Here is an 11,827-nt window from a genome sequence, read left to right as displayed (position 1 = left end):
AGGGCAGCTCCCCCAGGCCATCAGCCCCCCAGGATTTCTCCTGGTAGCCTTAGTAGCCAATCCACCCCTGGCTTCCTTGGTACAGCTGCACATTATGTTGATGCAGAACTTGTTGGGGGTGGGGGGAGAAGGAAATTATTCCGGGGACCTCACTTAAACTATGGTTCCTAAGTAGGGTTGCCAGCTCCAGGTTGGGAGATACCTGGAAATTTTGGGGGTGGAGCCTGAGGAGGGTGGGGTTTGGAGGATGGGAGTGACTTCAATGGGGGTATAATGCCATGGAGTCCACCTTCCAAAGCAACCATTTTCTCTAGATGAACCGATCTCTGTCGCCTGGAGATCAGTTGTAATAACAGGAGATCTCCAGCTACCACCTGGAGGTTGGCAACCCCATTCCTAAGTGATAACTTAAGTTCCCACTGAATGTTCTTTGCTTCTAGGATTCTTTGACTACCAAAAGATTTTGGAAAGGTGGATTCCGCTCGCACAAATGGGGAGCCTGGGATTCTTCCTTCCTTCCTTGGTTTTCGTGCTGTTGAACACTCCGCAGGCAGGGGCCTACGGCTTCCGGAACTGCATCCAGACCATGGGAGACCCAGGGAATTTCAAGTGCATGCAGCGCTTCCTGAAGTCTATCTCCAGTGCTGTGGATGACCTCCCCAGCAACACTACGGTGGTCAATGTGTCCCACAACTCCATTCAGTCCTTGCCTTATGGGAGCTTCCGCCACCTCCCACAGCTGCGAATCCTGCAGCTGAGCTACAACAGAATGACGAGTATAGAAGGTGGAGCCTTTGAAAACCTCACTGCCTTGGAGACGCTCAATCTCTCCTCCAACCACCTTGTCAATGTCTCCAAAGATGCCTTCTGTGGGTTGGCCAGCCTCACCGACCTCCTCTTGCACAACAACCAACTGAAAACGATTCATCCAGATACATTCAGTCCGTTACAGAACCTTTGGAAACTGCAGCTCCAGTTTAACCTTTTGGAGAGCTTTGACAAAGTGCTTCAGGGCATCCAGAATCTGACGAGGCTGGGACATCTAAACCTGTGCAACAACAACCTTCCCTCCCTGAAGTCAGATGGGTGGCTTCCTGAGTCCCTCTCTACCCTCCTGCTATGTAATAATTCCCTAAAATGGATGGATGTGAAAGGGCATGGATTCCTGAGAAATGTGAAAACACTGGACCTTTCCTACAACAAGATCTCCTACGCCTCTTCCTTTGCTATGGTCAGCCTCCGGAATCTTAGCACTCTGAAGCTGATGGAAAATGGAATTGATGTTTTCCAGCTCTTGAGTGTTTCTGATCTACCGCCTACTAGCTTGGACTACTCTGGACTGCGCTTACATAACTTTTTACAATTGAAAAGGGTGTGTCAGCACCTTAGGAAATCTAACCTTTCCCTGAATCTACGTATGCAGAGCAACAGCCTGAGGAACCTGAGCCGCAATGCCTTCTCTGCGTGTCCACCTATCCGGCTGCTAGATCTCTCAAGGAACCGCCTCAAGACAGTGGGGTGTGTAGGGGAACTGTTCAGTGGAACAGTACCTAACCAGCTGCAAACCTTGACTGTTGAGCACAACCTGTTAAACAGCCTAAGGCCCTGCCAAGGCAAGACTGTCTTGCAAGAGCTAAGGAATATCTCCTTCCGTTTCAATCGCATCCTCTCGATCAGTTTTCATGCTTTCAACTATGCACCTAATCTGGACAGACTCCATCTCAATATCAATTCCATTGCCTACCTGGACAAAAATGCCCTGAAGGGTCTGAACAAACTCCGAGAGCTGCGCTTGGACAACAACCTTCTAACCGATCTCTACTACCTCAGCTTTGATAACTTGATCAATCTCCAGACACTCAATCTCCGGAACAATCACATTTCTGTCCTCTTCCCCAAAATCTTTCACAGCCTTGGAAAGCTCCATATCTTGGACCTGGGGGGGAACAACATCCGCAGATTGACCAACAAGTCATTTGAAGGACTGAAGAATCTCTCCAACCTCTATCTGGATGGCAATCGTATTGAGCACATTAACTCGAATTATTTTATTCCTGTGCAGAACACTCTGAAGGTGCTTGACTTGAAGAGCAATAAGATAACCTACATCAGCATGAAGCAACATGACAATCCTCCCTTCTCATTTCTGAGCCAGGTCTACGATCTTAAGCTTCAAGGTCAGCAACCATATGGTTTGAAAATCATTCCGCCAAAGTTCTTCCAGGGCCTTACGTCCTTGCGCAGCCTCCAGCTGTCAGAGAACAAAATCCTCTCCATTTCGCCAGACGCCTTTGATGACCTCGGAGAGCTGAAATATCTAACCTTAGCTGACAGCAGTAATGGCATGGGGAATCTTCCTCCTGGGATATTCAAAAATCTTAGAAAACTGACTAGTCTCAACCTGGAGAATGCTGGCCTCCGCACATTAACACTGGAGGTCTTTGGCAACCTCAGCAGACTCCACTTTCTTCAGCTAGGAAAAAATGAACTGCAAACAATCAACAGCAGTGTGATGAAAAACCTGACCTCACTGAGATACCTTGACCTCCGCAAATGCCCACTGGCTTGCACCTGCGATAACATTTGGTTTCAGAAATGGCTGAACAACGACCAAGTGCAGGTGGTTTACCTATACAATTACACCTGCAATTCCGGGCAGCATTCCAGTTACGTTTATAGTTTTGACACCCGTGTCTGCTTCCAAGATGTGGGGAAGTACCTGTTTGCCATCACCTTCCCTGTGCTGTTGCTCCAGGTGCTGCTGCCTTTACTCTACCAGCATACCTACTGGCACCTAAAATACCACTTATACATCTTGAGAGCTTGGGTCAACAACCATTGGAGGCGGGAGGAGGGTAAGCATTACAAATTTGATGCCTTTGTCTCTTACAACTCCACTGATGAGAACTGGGTGCTAGAGCAGTTAGTTCCCAGTCTGGAGGGTGGAGAGGCTCCTGTCTTCCGACTATGTCTTCACCACCGAGACTTTCATCCAGGAAAGTACATCATAGACAATATAGTGGACAGCATCCACAATAGCCGGCATACCATCTGCATCATCAGCCGCAACTACCTACAAAGTGAGTGGTGCTCTATGGAGATCCAGTTGGCCAGCTACAGGCTCTTTGATGAACTGAAGGATGTCCTCATCCCTGTTTTCCTGGAAGACATTCCCAAGCGAGAACTTTCTATCTACCACCGGATGCGGAAGGTGATGTTGAAAAAGACATACATCAGTTGGCCCTCGGACCCTGAGGCTCAGAAGCTGTTCTGGGCTAAACTGAGACTGGCTCTGAAGGGTGGGCACTCAGACGAAGAGGAAGAGACACACTGGTTTGATAAAGAAGGGAAGCCACTCTTGGAATCCTCTTCCAAGATGGAATAGGCCAATTTGCTCTAAGACACTAGTGTACAGCACTTAAGGTGGAAACATTAATTTTGCTTGGCAATACTGATTGTTTACTAATCATTATGATGCTCATTGTTAAGACTGATGGAGCTATGGCTCAGTGATAGAACATCTGCTTGGCATGCAGAAGATCCCAGGTTCAATCCCCGGCATCTCTAGTTGAAAGTAAGAGTGATGTGAAAGATCCCTGCATGAGACTGCTACTTGAGAAGAAGTGAGCTGTGGCTCATGAAAGCTCATACCCTGCCAGAAATTGTGTCAGTCTTTAAGGTGCTACTGGACTCCTGCTCTTTTCTACTGCTAGTGACAGACTAACACGGCTACCCATCGTGATCTATCTTCAAGGTTCCTGTTAGTGAAAGTTGAGGGCCAAACCAGGCATGATGGCATCCACAGGTCCAACCTATGGTCATGTCAAGTGTGGCCCTGAGTATCAGAGATGGAGAGTAGATTTTACCCATATAGCAACAATGTCTACAAGCACAGCTTTTTACTCCTTCCTCCCATAGGAATGAATGAAAACCGTTAATTCTTCAATGTGGGAGAAAGTAAAAGGGTGAACTCTGGAAAATCATTGGTATGTGAGCTAATCCTGGGCCACGACTTTGGTACTCTGGTGATCCCAGCAGTTAAGGGACTGGGACAGAACATGGCCTAATAATAATTAAAATGATGTGCATTAAGTGCCGTCAAGTCGCTTCTGACTTATGACAACACCATGAATTAATGACCTCCAAAATGTCCTATTCTCTACAGCCTTGCTCAGGTCTTGCAAACTGAGATCCATGGCTTCCTTAATTGAGTCCATCGATCTCCTGTTGGGTCTTCCTTCTACCTGCAACTTTTCTTAGCATTACTGTCTTTTCCAGTGAGTTTCTTGTTCTCATGATGTCACCAAAGCACGATGGCCTCAGTTTAGTCATTTTAGCTTCTAGGGAGATTTCAGGCTTGACTTGATCTAGAACCCACTGATTTGTCTTTTTGGCAGTCCATGGAAAGCATTAATGAAGCATCAGTGCAGCCAAACGATGAGCTTTGAACACAAACCCATGGCACATGGTTTAAAAGTCCACATGTTGTTCCTTCGCGAACTGCATCATTCTACTAGCATCCCTAACTCTACCAAAGCAGGAGAATGCCATGGTGCGACTCACTCTGCGTAATCCGTCCTGAGTCCAAGTGAAAAAGGCAGAGTATAAATAACATATGTAAAATAAAATAAAATGGTGAATGCTGGCTACCCCAGAGATGGCACCCCACCATGCAGAGAGCCTGTACTTGGGGAAGCAGAATGCAAAAAAAAAAAAAAAAAAAAAAAAAAAGGAGCAGGACTCCTTTTGATAAACTTTTTTGCTCTTGCAGAAGTTTCCGTTTCAGGGCCGCCGGTGGTGATTATGACTTCTAAGCTGTCTAGGACCATTAAGTAATTAACCTTTGGGAAGGAGAGGGTAATGACCTCTGCAGAAGGTGTGGTGCTTCCCACATGGTAGCTCAGCCAATCTGTCCACAGCAGATTTCCTCAGCACTTTCTCCCTTCGTTCATCAACTAAGCTTCAGGTAGTTCATAAAGGTGCCAACCTCCAGGTGTAGCCTGAAGTTCTCCTGGAATTGCAGCTGCTGTCCAGACTAGAGAGATCCATTCCCCTGGAGGAAACAACAGCTTCAGAAAGTGGACTCTACGGCATGGTGTACCTGCTGAGCCGCCGTCTCTCCCCAAACTCCACCTTCTCCACTCCCCAGATCTCCAGGAAATTCCCAACCCAGAGTTGGCAACCCTAGCAGTTCACCAGCCTTTCTTCACCAGTCAGAATTTGGCCAGTTATCCATGCTTCCTTCTAGACTGCATTACTTCAAAGGCCACCCACATGGGGCTGGCCCTGAAAACAGTTTACTTGGTAGAGAAGGTTGCAGCTAGATTGTTACCTAGGAATGATTGAGGCCAATATTACGAGTATTTTAAGAAAGCTTCACTGTCTGCTTGTTTGTTTCTGTACGGACTTCAAGGTGCTGGTTGGTTATCACCTTTATTGCCCTGGATGGGCATGTGGACCCATCCTTCAAAAAGAATAATATGTCCTTAGACTTCCAGTCCAAAATAGTTGAAGGATCTACTTCTTCCACATCTACTTCCCACATGTTCCTCCTGACAATTAACATTTTCTGGAGAGACCTTTCTCTGTAGAAAACACCGCCACCCCCACTTCTGAAGCAAGGTCACAAGAGAGTTTTCAAACAAATCATCAAACAGTCAGTACTTGAGCATTTAGAAAGCATGGATCTGATCACTAAGAGCCAGCATGGGTTTCTCAAGAACAAGTCATGTCAGACTAATCTTATTTCCTTTTTTGAGAAAGTTACTACCTTGCTGGATTAGGGGAATGCAGTAGACATAGTTTATCTACATTTCAGTAAGGCTTTTGATAAGATTCCACATAGTATTCTTGTTGACAAATTGGGAAAATGTGGTTTAGATCCTATTATTGTTAGGTGGATCTGTAACTGGTTGACAGAGTGCTTGTTAATGGTTCCTCATCCACTTGGAGAGAAGTGACTAGTGGAGTTCCTCAGGGATCTGTGCTGGGCCCTGTGTTGTTCAGCATCTTTATGAATGATTTGGATGAAGGAATAGAGGGGATGCTTATTACATTTGCAGATGATACTAAATTGGGAGGGGTAGCAAATATGGTAGAAGAACCAGAATATAGGATGACCTTGACAGGCTGGAGAATTGGGCTAAAACTAATAAAATGTACTTCAACAAGGATAAATGTAAAGTTCTGCATTTAGGTAGGAAAAATCAAAAGCATAATTATAGGATGGGGGAGACTTGTCTTAGCAGTAGTGTGTGTGGAAAGGATCTTGGCGTCTTAGTAGACCAAACACTGAACATGAGTCAGCAGTGTAATGCAGTAGCTAAAAAGGCAAATGCAATCTTGGGCTGTATCAATAGTAGTGTCCAGATCACGCAAAGTGATGGTATCGCTTTACTCTGCTCTGGTTAGACCTCACCTAGAATACTGTGTTCAGTTTTGGGCACTGCAATTTAAGAAAGATGTAGACAAGCTGGAACGTGTCCAGACGAGGGCAACAAAGATGGTGAGGGGTCTGGAGACCAAGTCCTATGTTACCCGAATTGCTCTTTTAAATGGGGAAATTAGCTTGAGCAATCGGAAACTACAATATTTATAAAGCGAGATCAACCTACCAGAGTCCGTATTTCTGTGACCTTAGAATCAAGACAGAGACAAATGGATACCAAATTAATAGTGTTTATGTATTCAAGCATTCAGGGGTGCAACACACAAACATACATAGAGTCTAAGAATTCAAAGGTAGGAGAGAGAGACAGTTGCCAGTGGCAGGAATATTTTCACAGGATATATGATACCTTATCTTGTAGAGGAGTTGTCCCAAGTTCCATTAGGTTATAATACGGGTGTGGGGGGTATGGATTACCTTGGCTTTCCCAGCGGGGCTGGGAAGCTGGGTGGCCTGGCATTCATGCTCAGACTGACAGAGTGACAGCAAATGTGGAAGGAAAAACCTAAGAGAGAGTTATGGGCGTGGGCTACCCCAGTTATACTGTTTCTCTGGGGGCAGGATGATTGGATTATCCCGGGAGGTTCCCAGGTGACAAAAAGGTGACAAAAGACCCTGCCAGGGTGGGATGAGGAGAATTTGGAAATCTATTCTGATTCCAATGGCTTGGCAACCCAGGAAGACACTAGGAGTCTTGCTGATGAGCTTAATGGTCTGAAACAATAGGTGCGATCTTTGCTAACGTCCGAGGATTGTTATCTCAATGTCTCTGAATGGCTTTGCTTAAGCAGTCTGATGATGCAAAGAGGAGGGGGGGGAGGACTGCGTGCGTGCCTGGACATGTCTTGCAAATGACTGCCTTCTTGATACTGGGTCAGAGAATATGGAGTCCCTCTGGTTTTCTCCAAGAGGCTTCTCTGCCTGTGGCTTCTTCCAGTCAGTCTCACTTGCTGGCGCGGGAGCCCTCCCCATAGCATTTTGGGGCTTGGCGCACGTATGGAACAGTGATGGCACGCATCTGCTTGGGTTGCCATGACCAGTCCAGGAGATTGGCATCCCGTATGCTTACACCTATGAGGAAAGGTTGAATGAGCTGGGTATGTTTAGCCTGGAGAGGAGAAGACTGAGAAGTGATATGATAACCATCTTCAAGTACTTGAAGGGCTGTCTTATAGAGGTGGGTGCCGAGTTGTTTTCTGTTGCCCCAGAAGGTCGGACCAGAACCAATAGGTTGAAATTAATTCAAAAGAGTTTCTGTCTAGACATTAGGAAGAATTTTCAAACAGAGCAGTTCCTCAGTGGAACAGGCTTCCTTGGGAGGTGGTAAGCACTTCTTCCCTGGAGGTTTTTAAGAAGAGGTTAGATGGTCATCTGTCAGCAATGCTGATTCTATGACCTTAAGCAGATGATGAGAGGGAGGGCATCTTGGCCATCGTCTGGGCATGGAGTAGGGGTCACTGGGGATACGGGGGGGGGGAGGTAGTTGTGAATTTCCTGCATTGTGACTCTGGTCACAATGATTCTATGAGGAGGCCTTTTCCATTGAGATGTCCCACCTACAGAATTCCCTGCCAGAAGAGTTTTCCCTGATGCCGGGTATGGCTGGTTTTGAGCACCAGGTGAAACACCCATTTTGCCCAGACATCCCCTCCCATTCCTTGTTAAACTATCCTATAGTTAGGGTTGCCAACCTCCAGGTGGTGGCCGGAGATCTCCTGCTATTACAACTGATCTCCAGCCAATAGAGATCAGTTCACTTGGAGAAAATGGCCACTTTGACAATTGGACTCTATGGCATTGAAGTCCCTCCCCTCTCCAAACCCCGCTCTCCTCAGGCTCTGCCCCCCCAAATCTCCAGATATTTACCAACCTGAAGCTGGCAACCCTAGCAATGGTGGTTTTACTATTTTTAGATATTTTAAAAGAGATAGCAGGCTACTGGTATTGAATTCTTATCTGTTCTATTTTATATATTGTATTTTTTCCTTGTATATTTATTCATTTTTTTGTATTCTGTCCTTTTAATGATTTGTAATCCACCTTGCGAGTCTGTGCAAGTCTAAGACTGGCAAGATATAATCCATGAACTAAATAAAACAAGAACTCCTAAGAGCCCAGAACCAACCCCTCTTCTGGTGTCTGTAGGAACATGGGAAGCTAAGACCCAGGGGAGACTAAGGTAGTTTCACCTGATCAGAAAAAAAAAACTTCTTTTCAATGGTTGCTTGGCCATAAAGGGAAACTTGTTACAGCAATGAGATATACATAGATGCCAGCTAATTGCTGCTGATGAATCCATAGGCACAGCTTTCAGAACCTGTTCAGTGCTTCAGGGTATAGTCAAAACTACCTTTGTCACAGCTATGATTCTTGAGAGCTCATACCCCGAAAATCCCATTGGTCTCTAAGCTACCGGTAGCTCTTCTACTGCTATGTTCCCAAAAGTATGTTCACAGCCTGAGAGCCCAACCCTCAACAGATCAGAAGCCTGCATGAGGCCAAGAGCCATAATCTGCCCCTTGGACCCTGTTATTGGAAATCTGGTTGCAATTATCCAACCACAAGAGAAATACATTGGGCGCATGCTCCAGGGCACTTACGTTATTGTTATGGAATTAGTGCAGGGGGCTATCCATCCTGAGTTTCTCCAACAGTGCCAATGCTACAACTTTTGATATAGGTGTCACGCTAGTACTGAAGCTCTTGCAAGCCTGAGGAAAGTGGATAATTCTGTGCCTTGATTTTGAAAATCTGTATGCTGTCCCTCCTACCCGAGGCGGCTTACAAACTAAAATGTAACAACGTAAGACATTACGAATTATTCATTGAAGTTCAGCATTAAAAGCCCACCCAAAGCATAAAACACTGAGCAGCTTAAAAAGAATGTATTTCCAGGCTAAAAGCACAATCAAAATGGTGTTTAAAAGAAATCAACCCTTTAATTAATCTAGTAATGGTAACATTGGCTAATTCTGTTTAGAGTAGATTAGCCAGGGAATGATGATAGGGATGACCGAGTATTGTATAGTTCAGGAGTCCCCAACCTTTTTGAGCCTGCGGGCACATGTGGAATTCTGACACGGCACGTTGGGCTCAGTGTCAGGCCTGTGTCTCAGTTGGTTTCGTTTTCCCACTGACCAGACTCAAGGACTGTTATGCATACCTAAACCCTTTTGAAGCTGTGGGAACCACAGCGCTGTTTGTGTTTTGTAATCTCTTGCTTTTTTCTATGCTTTTATATTACCAAGTGCAAGCCAGCAAGCTCCATTGCTGTCACCTTTTCTTTATGCTCTGTTAACCTATTTGACCAGTAAAAACCAGCTTCTTTGGACCTGACTGTCTCTGATGCGGTTTTTGGTTCAGATTGGGCCAAGGGCTTACATTCAGCAACAAAATGGCTGCCACAAAATGGCTGCTGCAGGAGGCAGAGCCGGCCATAAAATGACGGCCACGGCTTAACTTCAGTCACACAGTACAGATCGTTGTGCTGTGGTGGCAGCTGCTGCCAAAGCAACATTTTAAAAAATCTGCCCAGCCTATCAAATCTCCAATAGTCAATCAGAAGCCGTGCTGGACTAAAGCCTCACCTGGCCCTGCTCACTTCCTAAAAACACTTGGCGGGTGCCAGAAAAGGTGTTGGTGGGCACAGTGGCCCCCGAGGGCACTACGCTGGGGACCCCTAGTATAGCTTTTACAGAGCTAGTCTGGAACGTTACAGTGACAAAAAGACAGGATGGTTGCATTGGGGTTGACTTTTGTGAAGCCAAGCGGGCATGAAGAGCTATATTTAATTCCCGCTTACCCCTCCAAGCTTATTTCTTCCAGGAGAAAGAGAACAGTTCCTGCTAATTATTCTGCCTGAAATCTCCTAGGCATGTAAGAGGATGAGGATAACAGTGACAAACTTTGGTCATCAGCTCTGGTCACTCTACTCCCCTGGCAAATGATGAGGCTCATGACCGAACTGTCTTTAATGCACAGGACTGAACTGAGAGGGTCTGGAAATCTTCAGAGAGAATAACAACCCCACGACCTAGCAATGGAAACACAGGTTGGCTAATCGAATCCAAGGTGTCTCACTTTGTGAGACAGGCTTCCAGGAAAAGGTGTGGATCATGATCAGGCAAGGCGTAATTAATGAACGTTATCTGCATGTCATTCTCGCTATAAGGCGACTGGGGCAGTGTTTGCAAAAGTTGTTTAATATTATCTTTCCAACACCCCACATCACAGCTTCATGTTTAGTTCCTGGCTCTAGAGCAAGGTCCGTGACAGCCAGTGTTGTGTAGTGCTGTGTAATGGTTAGAGTGCTGGACTAGGATCTGGACTAAGCTCAAATCTCCATTCTGCTATGGAAGAATGGAAGCTGCTTTGGGTCCTTGCTGGGGAGAAAGGTGGAGTATAGATGAAGTAAATACATAAAGAAACTCCTCCACGCCCAGATCTCACAGTGGTGTGCCTTTCCTGCAATCCCGATTCTCCATCAATGGTGATTTTAGTTATCCTCACTGCTCCCCATAGGTTAGGCTTGTATTATTAGCTCTTTATTGCAGATAGGTGTGAGAGGTCCCATGTGGCTGTGCCCCATAACAGCCAATAAGAGGTTGTGGTACAGGATTAGTTTTTCTGGTTCAATACATGTACCATCTTATGCAAGTCAAATATATCCCATCCATATCCTTCTATTTAACTTGCAGTATGCCAAGCTACTTCATTAGTAAACAACCTACTCAAGGAATGTCCTGGGCTTAGAATTAAAGAACATTAAAAAAAACCCTGTAAGTTATGAAATAGATGTTTGCTTACTGACCAGAGAATCCAAGCCAGATGATAGCAACTGCCTACAGACAGAATCGTCTGTGATAGTGCAGGGGCTCTCTTTGGGCAAAAGAACTGCAACCCACTTAGCACCCCCAAGCTTATTTCTTCCAGGCGGAAGAGCGGGACTGTTCCTGCTCGTTACTCTGCCTGAAATCTCTTAGGCAGAGATCCACAAAAGCAAAATAATGTCACCAGTTTCTCTTGCTAATATTTACAGGGGCCTGGAAGCTATTTCTATCACAGGGTATATCTGTGCCTGCTTGTTTCACAAGGCTTATTCTTGAAAATACTGGAAATATCCCAGTCTTGTCCCCATTAGTCAAATACATTAAAAAAAAAAAAAAAAAGCACAGAAGTTAGTTCCTCATTAAACAGGTGCTAACTTTACTGCAACATCCCTTTTGCTCTTACTTGGACAAATCTCTGGCACTAATCAGCATTCTGGAAACATCCCCTCTTCCCCAACTTAGTACTACGGAGGGAACAGCCAGTGTGGTGTAATGGTCAAGAGTGGCAGACTTTAATGTGGAGGTTTGATTCCCCACTCCTCCATATGAA

General features: G+C 45.5%; 1 protein-coding gene across 1 annotated transcript; it reads left to right on the top strand.

The window, feature by feature from the left end:
• The first annotated feature begins 490 nt into the window (after window positions 1-490).
• Window positions 491-3,385, top strand: LOC130475844 (toll-like receptor 13). Its single transcript, XM_056847740.1, has one exon. The coding sequence runs from the start codon at window positions 491-493 to the stop codon at window positions 3,383-3,385; it is 2,895 nt and encodes a 964-aa protein (XP_056703718.1).
• Window positions 3,386-11,827: the final 8,442 nt, after the last annotated feature.

This window comes from Euleptes europaea, chromosome 3 (genome assembly GCF_029931775.1).
Source record: "Euleptes europaea isolate rEulEur1 chromosome 3, rEulEur1.hap1, whole genome shotgun sequence".
NCBI lineage: Eukaryota > Metazoa > Chordata > Lepidosauria > Squamata > Sphaerodactylidae > Euleptes > Euleptes europaea.
Note: the sequence above shows the minus strand (reverse complement) of the source record. Positions and strands in the feature narration are given on the sequence as shown.

What these genes read in the sequence shown, in the direction of transcription:
- LOC130475844 (XM_056847740.1), top strand. Translation starts at nt 491, where the DNA reads ATGGGGAGCCTGGGATTCTTCCTTCCTTCCTTGGTTTTCGTGCTGTTG.